This window comes from Hemiscyllium ocellatum, chromosome 37 (assembly GCF_020745735.1).
Source record: "Hemiscyllium ocellatum isolate sHemOce1 chromosome 37, sHemOce1.pat.X.cur, whole genome shotgun sequence".
Taxonomy (NCBI): domain Eukaryota; kingdom Metazoa; phylum Chordata; class Chondrichthyes; order Orectolobiformes; family Hemiscylliidae; genus Hemiscyllium; species Hemiscyllium ocellatum.
In genome coordinates this window covers 695,410-708,548 of record NC_083437.1, presented here as the reverse complement: position 1 = coordinate 708,548, position 13,139 = coordinate 695,410, and the positions used below count along the sequence as shown (strand labels likewise).

At 54.8% G+C, this 13,139-nt stretch overlaps 1 protein-coding gene across 1 annotated transcript in view; it reads right to left on the bottom strand.

Moving 5' to 3' along the window:
* Window positions 1–13,139, bottom strand: part of LOC132833541 (integrin alpha-X-like) — a 159,445-nt gene that overhangs the window by 132,827 nt on the left and 13,479 nt on the right. The window contains exon 2 of the mRNA XM_060851903.1: window positions 146–263. Within this exon, the coding sequence (XP_060707886.1) occupies window positions 146–263 (118 nt within the window). The remainder of the gene's footprint in view (window positions 1–145; window positions 264–13,139) is intronic.

Sequence of the window (13,139 nt, the reverse complement as noted above, 5' to 3'; positions counted from 1 at the left end):
CTCTCTCTCCCTCCCTCTCTCCCTCCCTCTCTCTCTCCCTCTCAGGGTTGGGGTATCTGTCCCTGTGTCCTCCCTCTCTCTCTCTCTCTTTTGGGGGGGGGGGGGGGGGGGGGGGTGGTATCTAGCCCCTTGCCCCTGGACTCACCACGTCTCAGTGCCGGTTTGGATCTGTGTGACTGTTTCCCCAAAGTGGGAATTCTGACTCCCGTGAAAACTCTGTGCTCCCTCTGTCTCGATGTTGAACGTTCCTGAATGTGGGACATCTGTGCGGGAGACAGAGAGCAGGTCTGACAGCGGCTGCGCTGACATGCCATTGAGTGCATTACCCTAGCGCCTACCACCTTCTCCTCCCTCTGACCCTGAACATTCCCAGGCTGTGCCCCACACCCCACCCCACCGCCACCAGACAGGGAGGGAATGACCTCCAAATGCTCGTGGACAGCGATGTGGTGGGGAGGGGGAATTGGTGAGTGAGCAGGCTCAGCGACGAGGCCATTCGGTCCGTTCAGTGTTGTTATCCCAAGGTTGGGCCCCTGCAGCAAGGCTGGATCTCCCAGGGTCTGGTGGGAAGATAACTTCAGCCAGGACGTTAAAATTCAGAGCCACTCAGAGAGCAAGGGCGGGTCAACGGAGTTCATCGCGATTGGCGTCTGCGGGTTAGCAGGGAGATGCTGGGCTGAAGGGACGCTCCTATCCTGGGAACGTCTCTGAATAAGGACTCTCCAGTTCAAACAGTGTTTCAGAGGGTGGCTTCCGAAACATCCCGGTGAACACAAACCTAACAATGTGAAATAAACTCAATAGGGGATCGATACCCAGCTACGGGGAGAGAGCGGGCGCAGTGGGATTAGTTTGGGGACTGATACAGGGCTATGGGGAGAGAGAGTTGGGGCAGTGGGATTGGTTTGGGGATTGATACAGGGCTATGGGGAGAGAGAGTTGGGGCAGTGGGATTGGTTTGGGGATTGATACAGGGCTATGGGGAGAGTGCGGGGGGCAGTGGGATTAGTTTGGGGACTTATGCAGGGCTATGGGGAGAGAGAGCGGGGACAGTGGGATTAGTTTGGGGGTTAATACAGGGCTATGGGGAGAGAGAGCGGGGACAGTGGGATTAGTTTGGGGGTTAATACAGGGCTATGGGGAGACACTGGGGGCAGTGGGATTGATTTGGGAATCGATACAGGGCTATGTGGAGAGAGCGGGGGCAGAGGTATTACTTTGGGGACTGATACAGGGCTACGGGGAGAGAGAGGGGCAGTGGAATTAGTTTGGGGACTGATAGAGGGCTATGGGGAGAATTCGGGGACAGTGGGATTAGTTTGGGGACTGATACAGTGGTATGGGGAGAGAGCGGGGACAGTGGGATTAGTTTGGGGAGTGAAACGAGACAATGGGGAGAGAACGGGGAAAGTGGGATTAGTTTGGGATCAATACAGCGCAATGGGGAGAGAGACAGCGGGGCAGTGGGATTAGTTTGCGGACTGATACCGGGCTATGAGGAGAGCGGGGGCAGAAGGAATAGTTTGGGGATTGATGCAGGGCTATGGGTGAGAGCAGCTGGTTTAGGTGGGGACTGATACAGGGTTATGGGGAGACAGAGCGGGATCAGTGAGGTTAATTTGGGGACTGATACAGGCCTATGGGGAGAGCGCGGGGGGGGGGACAGTGGGATTAGATAAAAACAATGATTGCAGATGCTGGAAACCAGATTCTGGATCAGTGGCGCTGGAAGAGCACAGAAATTCAGGCAGCATTCGACGAGCAGTGAAATCGGCGTTTCGGGCAAAAGCCCTGAATCAGAAAGAGTGAGATTAGTTTGGGGATCGATACAGGGCTGTGGGGCGAGGGCGGGACAATGGGGTTAGTTTGGGGACTGATACAGGGCTATGGAGAGATAGAGCGGGGGAAGTGGGATTAGTTTGGGGACTGATTCAGGGCTATGGGGAGAGAGAGTGTGGGGTCGTGGGATTAGTTTATGGATTGATACAGGGCTATGGGGAGAGCACGGGGGGCAGTGGGATTCATTTGGCGACTGATACAGGGCTATGGGGAAAGAGAGCGGGGGCACTGGGATTAGTTTGGGGGTCGATACAAGGCTATGGGGAGACAGCGGGGGCTGTGGGATTGATTTGGGAATCGATACAGGGCTATGGGGAGAGAGAGGCTGTGGAATTAGTTTGGGGATTGATACAGGGCTATGGGGAGAGAGAGCAGAGGCAGTGGGATCAGTTTGCAGACTGATACAGGGCTACGGGGAGAGAGCGGGGGATGTGGGATGAGTTTGGGGACTGATACAGTGCTATGGGGAAAGAGAGTTGGGGCAGTGGGATTAGTTTGGGGATTGATACAGGGCTATGGGGAGAGAGAGTTGGGGCAGTGCGATTAGTTTGGGATTGATACAGGACTATGGGGAGAGAGAGTTGGGGCAGTGGGATTAGTTTGGGATTGATACAGGGCTATGGGGAGAGTTCGGGGGCTGTGGGATTAGTTCGGAGACTGATACAGGGCTATGAGGAGAGAGCGGGGACAGTGGGATTAGTTTGGGGAGTGAAACCAGGCTATGGGAAGAGAACGGGGACAGTGGGATTAGTTTGGGGATTGATACAGTGCAATGGGGAGAGAGAAAGCGGGGCAGTGGGATTAGTTTGCAGACTGATACAGGGCTATGAGGAGAGCGGGGGCAGAAGGAATAGTTTGGGGATTGATACAGGGCGATGGGTGAGAGCAGCTGGTTTAGGTGGGGACTGATACAGGGTTATGGGGAGACAGAGCGGGATCAGTGAGGTTAATTTGGGGACTGATACAGGCCTATGGGGAGAGCGCGGGGGGGGGGGGACAGTGGGATTAGATAAAAACAATGATTGCAGATGCTGGAAACCAGATTCTGGATCAGTGGCGCTGGAAGAGCACAGAAATTCAGGCAGCATTCGACGAGCAGTGAAATCGGCGTTTCGGGCAAAAGCCCTGAATCAGAAAGAGTGAGATTAGTTTGGGGATCGATACAGGGCTGTGGGGCGAGGGCGGGACAATGGGGTTAGTTTGGGGACTGACACAGGGCTATGGAGAGAGAATTGGGGCAGTGGGATTAGTTTGGGAATCGATACAGGGCTATGGGGAGAGATCAGGGGGCAGTGGAATTAGTTTGGGGGCTGATACAGGGCTATGGGGAGAGATCAGGGGGCAGTGGAATTAGTTTGGGGGCTGATACAGGGCTATGGGGAGATAGAGCGGGGGAAGTGGGATTAGTTTGGGGACTGATTCAGGGCTATGGGGATTGAGAGTGTGGGGTCGTGGGATTAGTTTATAGATTGATACATGGCTATGGGGAGAGCACGGGGGGCAGTAGGATTCATTTGGCGACTGATACAGGGCTATGGGGAGAGAGAGGGGCTGTGGAATTAGTTTGGGGATTGATACAGGGCTATCGAGGTTTAGCGGGATTAGATTACATTAGATTTACAGTGTGGAAACAGGCCCTTCGGCCCAACAAGTCCACACCGACCCGCCAAAGCGCACCCACCCAGACCCCTACATTTACCCCTTACCTAACACTACGGGCAATTTAGCATGGCCAATTCACCTGACCCGCACATCTTTGGACTGTGGGAGGAAACCGGAGCACCCGGAGGAAACCCACGCAGACACGGGGAGAACGTGCAAACTCCACACAGTCAGTCACCTGAGGCGGGAACTGAACCTGGGTCTCTGGCGCTGTGAGGCAGCAGTGCTAACCGCTGTGCCACCGTGCCGCCCACGATAGTGGGATAGTGGGATAGTGGGATTAGTTTGCAGACTGATACATGGCTATGGGGAGAGAGAGGGATGCAGTGGGATTAGTTTGGGGACTGATACAGTGCTATGGGGCGAGAGACTGGGCACATTGAGATAAGTTTCGGGACTGATACAGGGCTTTGGGGAGTTAGCGGGACAGTGGGATTAGTTTGCGGACTGATACAGGGGTATGGGGAGAGAGCAGGGGCAATGGGATTAGTTTGGGGACTGAAAAAGGGCTATGGGGAGAGAACGGGGACAGTGGGATTAGTTTGGGGATCGATACAGTGCAATGGGGTGAGAGAAAGTGGGGCAGTGGGATTAGTTTGCAGACTGATACAGGGCTATGGGGGCGAGAGCGGTGGCAGTGGGATTAGTTTGGGGACTGATTCAGGGCTATGGGGAGTGCGCGGTGACAGTGTGTTTAGTTTGGGGACTTATGCGGGGCTATGGGGAGGAAGATTTGGGTAGTGGGATTAGTTTGGGGACTGATACAGGGCTATGTGGAAAGAGAGAGTTGGGGTAGTGGGATAAGTTTGGGGATTGATAGAGGGCTATGGGGAGAGTTCGGGGGCTGTGGGATTAGTTCGGGGACTGATACAGTGCTATGGGGAGAGAGAAAGCGGGGCAGTGGGATTAGTTTGCGGACTGATGCCGGACTATGAGGAGAGCGGGGGCAGAAGGAATAGTTTGGGGATTGATACAGGGCTATGGGTGAGAGCAGCTGGTTTAGGTGGGGACTGATACAGGGTTATGGGGAGACAGAGCAGGATCAGTGAGGTTAATTTGGGGACTGATACAGGGCTATGGGGAGAGAGCGGGGGGACAGTGGGATTAGTTAGTGGACTGATACAGGTCTATGGGGAGAGCGCGGGGGGACAGTGGGATCAGTTAGTGGACTGATACTGGGCTATGGGGAGTGCACGGGGGCAGTGGGATTAGTTTGGGCACTGATACAGGGCTTTGGGGAGGGAGTGGGGGATGTGGGATTAGTTTGGGGACTGATACAGGGCTATGGGGAGAGAGCGGGGTCCGTGGGATTAGTTTGGGGTCTGATACAGGGCTGTGGGGAGAGAGCGGGGATCGTGGGATTAGTTTGGAGACATACAGGGCTATGGGGAGAGAGTGGGGGCAGTGGGATTAGTTTGGTGATCGATACAGGTCTATGGGGAGAGATTGGGGCAGTGGGATTAGTTTAGGGACTGCTACAGGGCTATGGGGAGAGAGCGGGGGACAGTGCGATTAGTGTGGGGGTCGATACATGGCGATGGGGAGAGAGCGGGGGGCAGTGGGATTAGTTTGGGAATAGATATAGGGCTATGGGGAGGGAGCAGGGGATGTGGGATTAGTTTGCAGACTGATACAGGGCTATGGGGAGAGAGCGGGGACAGTGGGATTAGTTTGGGGACTGATACAGTGCTATGGGGCGGGAGCGGGGGCAGTGGAATTATTTTAGGGACTGATACAGTGGTATGGGGAGAGCGGGGACAGTGGGATTAGTTTGGAGACTCATACAGGGCTATGGGGAGAGAGCGGGGACCCTGGGATTAGTTTGGGGATGGATACCGGGCTATGGGGCGAGACACTGGGCGCATTGGGATAAGTTTCGGGACTGATAAAGGGCTTTGGGGGGTTAGTGGGATAGTGGGATCAGTTTGCAGACTGATACAGGGCTATGGGGAGAGAGCGGGGGATGTGGGATTAGTTTGGGGACTGATGCCGGGCTATGAGGAGAGCGGGGGCAGAAGGAATAGTTTGGGGATTGATGCAGGGCTATGGGTGAGAGCAGCTGGTTTAGGTGGGGACTGATACAGGGTTATGGGGAGACAGAGCGGGATCAGTGAGGTTAATTTGGGGACTGATACAGGTCTATGGGGATAAGACAGGGCAGTGGGATAAGTTTGGGGACTGATACAGGGCTATGGGTAGTGAGAGTGTGGGGTAGTGGGATTAGTTTGGGGATTGATACAGGGCTATGAGGAGAGAGCGGGGGCAGTGGGATTAGTTTGGGAACTGATACAGTGCTAGGGGAGAGACCGGGGGCAGTGGGATTAGTTTGGGGACTGATGCAGGGCTATGGGGAGAGAGCGAGGACCGTGGGATTAGTTTGGGGACTGATGCAGGGCTACGGGGAGAGATCGGGGGATTTGGGATTAGTTTGGGAACAGATATAGGGCGATGTGGAGGGAGCGCGGGATGTGGGATTTGTATGGGGACTCATACAGGGCTGTGGGGAGAGAGAGCGAGTGGCAGTGGGATTTGTTTGGTGACTGATACAGGGCTATGGGGGCGAGAGCGGGGCAGTGGGATTAGTTTGGGGACTGATACAGGGCTATGGGGAGAGACCGGGGACAATTGGATTAGTTTGGGAACTGACACAGGGCTATGGGGAGAGAACGGGAGCAGTGGGATTAGTTTGGGGACATATACAGGGCTATGGGGAGTGAGCGGGAGCAGTGGGATTAGTTTGGGGACTGATTCAGGGCTTTGGGGTGGGAGCGGGGGATGTGGGATTAGTTTGGGGACTGATACAGGGCTATGGGGAGAGAACGGGGGATGTGGGATTAGTTTGGAGACTGATACAGGGCTATGGGGAGAAGACGGGACAGTGGGATAAGTTTGGGGACTGATAGAGGGCTATGGGGAGAGTTCGGGGAAAGTGGGATTAGTTTGGGGATTGATACAGTGCTATGGGGAGGGAGCGGGGGCAGTGGAATTATTTTGGAGACTGATACAGGGCTATGGGTAGTGGGAGTGTGGGGTAGTGAGATTAGTTTGGGGATTGATACAGGGCTATTGGGAGAGAGAGCGTGGCAGTGGGATTTGTTTGGGGACTTTTACAGAGCTATGGGGAGAGAGCGGGGGCTGTGGGATTAGTTTGGAGACTGATACAGGGCGATGGGGAGAGAACGGGGACAGTTGGATTAGTTTGGGAACTGATACAGTGCTAGGGGAGAGAGCGGGGGCAGTGGGATTAGTTTGGGGTCATATACAGGGCTATGGGGAAAAAGAGTTGGGGCAGTGGGATAAGTTTGGGGATTGAACCAGGGCTATGGGGAGAGAGAGCGGGGCAGAGGAATTAGTTTGGGGATGGATACAGGGCTATAGGGGGAGAGTGGGGACAGTGGGTTTAGTATGAGGTCTGATTCAGGGCTATGGGGAGTGAGCAGGGACAGTGGAATTAGTTTGGGGACTGATACAGGGCTATGGGTAGAGAGTGGAGGGAAGTGGGATTAGTTTGGAGACTGATACCGGCTATGGGGAGAGAGTGGGGACAGTGGGATTAGTTTGGGGACTGATACAGGGCTATGGGGAGAGAGAGGGGGCAGTGGGATTATTTTGGGGACTGATACAGGGCTATGGGGCGCGCGCGGGGCAGTGGAATTAATTTGGGGACTGATACTGGGTTCTGGGGAGTGAGCAAGGACAGTGGGATTAGCTTGGGGACTGATACAGGGCTATGGGGAGAGAGCGGGGGAAATTGGGATTAGTTTTGGGATTGATACAGGGCTTTGGGGGGAGAGCGGGAGCAGTGGGATTAGTTGGGGACTGATACAGGGCTGTGGGGAGAGAGTGGGATTAGTTTGGGGTCTGATACAGAGCTATGGCGAGAGAGAGCGGGGGCCAGTGAGATTAGTTTGGGGACAGATACAGGGCTATGGGGAGAGAGCGGGGGCAGTGGGATTACTTTGGGGACGGATACAGGGCTATGGGGAGAGAGCGGGGGCAGTGGGATTAGTTTGGGGACTGATATTGGGCTATGGGGAGAGAACGGGGACAGTGGGATTAGTTTGTGGACTGATACAGGGCTATAGGGAGAGCGCAGTGATAGTCGGAATTGTTTGGGGACTGATACAAGGCTATGGGGAGTGAGACTGTGGGGTAGTGGGATTAGTTTGGGGATTCATACAGGGCTATGGGGTGCACCCGGGGGTCAGTGGGATTAGTTTGGGGATCGATACAGGGCTATGGGGTGAGAGAGTGTGGAAGTTGGATTAGTTTTGGGACTGATACAGGGCTATGGGGAGAGATCAGGGGACAGTGGGATTAGTTTGGGGACTGATACAGGGCTATGGGGAGAGAGTGGGGACAGTGGGATTAGTTTGGGAACAGATATAGGGCAATGGGGAGAGAGCGTGGGATGTGGGATTTGTATGGGGACTCATACAGGGCTATGGGGAGAGAGAGCGAGGGACAGTGGGATTAGTTTGGGGCTGATACAGGGCTATGGGGAGAGAGAGCGGGGCAGTGGGATTCGTTTGGTGATGGATACATGGCTTTGGGGGGAGAGAGCTGGCGCAGTGGGATTAGTTTGGGGACTAATACAGAGCCATGGGGAGATAGAGCGAAGACAGTGGGATTAGTTTGGGGCCTGATACAGGGCTATGGGGAGAGCGCGGTGACAGTGGGATTAGTTTGGGGATTGATACAGGGCTATGGGGAGAGAGCGAGGGGCAGTGCGATTAATTTGGGGACTGATGCAGGGCTATGGAGAGAGAGCGAGGACCGTGGGATTAGTTTGGGGACTGATGCAGGGCTACGGGGAGAGACCGGGGCCAGTGGGATTTGTTTGGGGACATATACAGAGCAATGGGGAGAGAGCGGGGACCGTGGGATTAGTTTGGGGAATGATACAGGGCTTTGGGGAGGGAGCCGGGGATGTGGGATTAGTTTGGGGACTGATACAGGGTTATGGGGAGACAGCGGGGACAGTGGGATTAGTTTGGGGACTGATACAGTGGTATGGGGAGAGCGGGGACAGTGGGATTAGTTTGGAGACTCATACAGGGCTGTGGGGAGAGAGAGCAAGGGGCAGTGGGATTAGTTTGGGGCTGATACAGGGCTATGGGGAGAGAGCGGGGACCCTGGGATTAGTTTGGGGATGGATACCGGGCTATGGGGCGAGACACTGGGCGCATTGGGATAAGTTTCGGGACTGATAAAGGGCTTTGGGGGGTTAGTGGGATAGTGGGATCAGTTTGCAGACTGATACAGGGCTATGGGGAGAGAGCGGGGGATGTGGGATTAGTTTGGGGACTGATGCCGGGCTATGAGGAGAGCGGGGGCAGAAGGAATAGTTTGGGGATTGATGCAGGGCTATGGGTGAGAGCAGCTGGTTTAGGTGGGGACTGATACAGGGTTATGGGGAGACAGAGCGGGATCAGTGAGGTTAATTTGGGGACTGATACAGGTCTATGGGGATAAGACAGGGCAGTGGGATAAGTTTGGGGACTGATACAGGGCTATGGGTAGTGAGAGTGTGGGGTAGTGGGATTAGTTTGGGGATTGATACAGGGCTATGAGGAGAGAGCGGGGGCAGTGGGATTAGTTTGGGAACTGATACAGTGCTAGGGGAGAGACCGGGGGCAGTGGGATTAGTTTGGGGACTTATGCAGGGCTATGGGGAGAGAGCGAGGACCGTGGGATTAGTTTGGGGACTGATGCAGGGCTACGGGGAGAGATCGGGGGATTTGGGATTAGTTTGGGAACAGATATAGGGCGATGTGGAGGGAGCGCGGGATGTGGGATTTGTATGGGGACTCATACAGGGCTGTGGGGAGAGAGAGCGAGTGGCAGTGGGATTTGTTTGGTGACTGATACAGGGCTATGGGGGCGAGAGCGGGGCAGTGGGATTAGTTTGGGGACTGATACAGGGCTATGGGGAGAGACCGGGGACAATTGGATTAGTTTGGGAACTGACACAGGGCTATGGGGAGAGAACGGGAGCAGTGGGATTAGTTTGGGGACATATACAGGGCTATGGGGAGTGAGCGGGAGCAGTGGGATTAGTTTGGGGACTGATTCAGGGCTTTGGGGTGGGAGCGGGGGATGTGGGATTAGTTTGGGGACTGATACAGGGCTATGGGGAGAGAACGGGGGATGTGGGATTAGTTTGGAGACTGATACAGGGCTATGGGGAGAAGACGGGACAGTGGGATAAGTTTGGGGACTGATAGAGGGCTATGGGGAGAGTTCGGGGAAAGTGGGATTAGTTTGGGGATTGATACAGTGCTATGGGGAGAGAGCGGGGGCAGTGGAATTATTTTGGAGACTGATACAGGGCTATGGGTAGTGGGAGTGTGGGGTAGTGAGATTAGTTTGGGGATTGATACAGGGCTATTGGGAGAGAGAGCGTGGCAGTGGGATTTGTTTGGGGACTTTTACAGAGCTATGGGGAGAGAGCGGGGGCTGTGGGATTAGTTTGGAGACTGATACAGGGCGATGGGGAGAGAACGGGGACAGTTGGATTAGTTTGGGAACTGATACAGTGCTAGGGGAGAGAGCGGGGGCAGTGGGATTAGTTTGGGGTCATATACAGGGCTATGGGGAAAAAGAGTTGGGGCAGTGGGATAAGTTTGGGGATTGAACCAGGGCTATGGGGAGAGAGAGCGGGGCAGAGGAATTAGTTTGGGGATGGATACAGGGCTATAGGGGGAGAGTGGGGACAGTGGGTTTAGTATGAGGTCTGATTCAGGGCTATGGGGAGTGAGCAGGGACAGTGGAATTAGTTTGGGGACTGATACAGGGCTATGGGTAGAGAGTGGAGGGAAGTGGGATTAGTTTGGAGACTGATACCGGCTATGGGGAGAGAGTGGGGACAGTGGGATTAGTTTGGGGACTGATACAGGGCTATGGGGAGAGAGAGGGGGCAGTGGGATTATTTTGGGGACTGATACAGGGCTATGGGGAGAGCGCGGGGCAGTGGAATTAATTTGGGGACTGATACTGGGTTCTGGGGAGTGAGCAAGGACAGTGGGATTAGCTTGGGGACTGATACAGGGCTATGGGGAGAGAGCGGGGGGAAATTGGGATTAGTTTTGGGATTGATACAGGGCTTTGGGGGGAGAGCGGGAGCAGTGGGATTAGTTGGGGACTGATACAGGGCTGTGGGGAGAGAGTGGGATTAGTTTGGGGTCTGATACAGAGCTATGGCGAGAGAGAGCGGGGGCCAGTGAGATTAGTTTGGGGACAGATACAGGGCTATGGGGAGAGAGCGGGGGCAGTGGGATTACTTTGGGGACGGATACAGGGCTATGGGGAGAGAGCGGGGGCAGTGGGATTAGTTTGGGGACTGATATTGGGCTATGGGGAGAGAACGGGGACAGTGGGATTAGTTTGTGGACTGATACAGGGCTATAGGGAGAGCGCAGTGATAGTCGGAATTGTTTGGGGACTGATACAAGGCTATGGGGAGTGAGACTGTGGGGTAGTGGGATTAGTTTGGGGATTCATACAGGGCTATGGGGTGTACCCGGGGGTCAGTGGGATTAGTTTGGGGATCGATACAGGGCTATGGGGTGAGAGAGTGTGGAAGTTGGATTAGTTTTGGGACTGATACAGGGCTATGGGGAGAGATCAGGGGACAGTGGGATTAGTTTGGGGACTGATACAGGGCTATAGGGAGAGAGTGGGGACAGTGGGATTAGTTTGGGAACAGATATAGGGCAATGGGGAGAGAGCGTGGGATGTGGGATTTGTATGGGGACTCATACAGGGCTATGGGGAGAGAGAGCGAGGGACAGTGGGATTAGTTTGGGGCTGATACAGGGCTATGGGGAGAGAGAGCGGGGCAGTGGGATTCGTTTGGGGATGGATACATGGCTTTGTGGGGAGAGAGCTGGCGCAGTGGGATTAGTTTGGGGACTAATACAGAGCCATGGGGAGATAGAGCGAAGACAGTGGGATTAGTTTGGGGCCTGATACAGGGCTATGGGGAGAGCGCGGTGACAGTGGGATTAGTTTGGGGATTGATACAGGGCTATGGGGAGAGAGCGAGGGGCAGTGCGATTAATTTGGGGACTGATGCAGGGCTATGGAGAGAGAGCGAGGACCGTGGGATTAGTTTGGGGACTGATGCAGGGCTACGGGGAGAGACCGGGGCCAGTGGGATTTGTTTGGGGACATATACAGAGCAATGGGGAGAGAGCGGGGACCGTGGGATTAGTTTGGGGACTGACACAGGGCTATGGGGAGTGAGCGGGAGCAGTGGGATTAGTTTGGGGACTGATTCAGGGCTTTGGGGTGGGAGCGGGGGATGTGGGATTAGTTTGGGGACTGATACAGGGCTATGGGGAGAGAACGGGGGATGTGGGATTAGTTTGGAGAGTGATACAGGGCTATGGGGAGAAGACGGGACAGTGGGATAAGTTTGGGGACTGATAGAGGGCTATGGGGAGAGTTCGGGGAAAGTGGGATTAGTTTGGGGATTGATACAGTGCTATGGGGAGGGAGCGGGGGCAGTGGAATTATTTTGGAGACTGATACAGGTCTATGGGTAGTGGGAGTGTGGGGTAGTGAGATTAGTTTGGGGATTGATACAGGGCTATTGGGAGAGAGAGCGTGGCAGTGGGATTTGTTTGGGGACTTTTACAGAGCTATGGGGAGAGAGCGGGGGCTGTGGGATTAGTTTGGAGACTGATACAGGGCGATGGGGAGAGAACGGGGACAGTTGGATTAGTTTGGGAACTGATACAGTGCTAGGGGAGAGAGCGGGGGCAGTGGGATTAGTTTGGGGTCATATACAGGGCTATGGGGAAAAAGAGTTGGGGCAGTGGGATAAGTTTGGGGATTGAACCAGGGCTATGGGGAGAGAGAGCGGGGCAGAGGAATTAGTTTGGGGATGGATACAGGGCTATAGGGGGAGAGTGGGGACAGTGGGTTTAGTATGAGGTCTGATTCAGGGCTATGGGGAGTGAGCAGGGACAGTGGGATTAGTTTGGGGACTGATACAGGGCTATGGGTAGAGAGTGGAGGGAAGTGGGATTAGTTTGGAGACTGATACCGGCTATGGGGAGAGAGTGGGGACAGTGGGATTAGTTTGGGGACTGATACAGGGCTATGGGGAGAGAGAGGGGGCAGTGGGATTATTTTGGGGACTGATACAGGGCTATGGGGAGAGCGCGGGGCAGTGGAATTAATTTGGGGACTGATACTGGGTTCTGGGGAGTGAGCAAGGACAGTGGGATTAGCTTGGGGACTGATACAGGGCTATGGGGAGAGAGCGGGGGGAAATTGGGATTAGTTTTGGGATTGATACAGGGCTTTGGGGGGAGAGCGAGAGCAGTGGGATTAGTTGGGGACTGATACAGGGCTGTGGGGAGAGAGTGGGATTAGTTTGGGGTCTGATACAGAGCTATGGCGAGAGAGAGCGGGGGCCAGTGAGATTAGTTTGGGGACAGATACAGGGCTATGGGGAGAGAGCGGGGGCAGTGGGATTACTTTGGGGACGGATACAGGGCTATGGGGAGAGAGCGGGGGCAGTGGGATTAGTTTGGGGACTGATATTGGGCTATGGGGAGAGAACGGGGACAGTGGGATTAGTTTGTGGACTGATACAGGGCTATAGGGAGAGCGCAGTGATAGTCGGA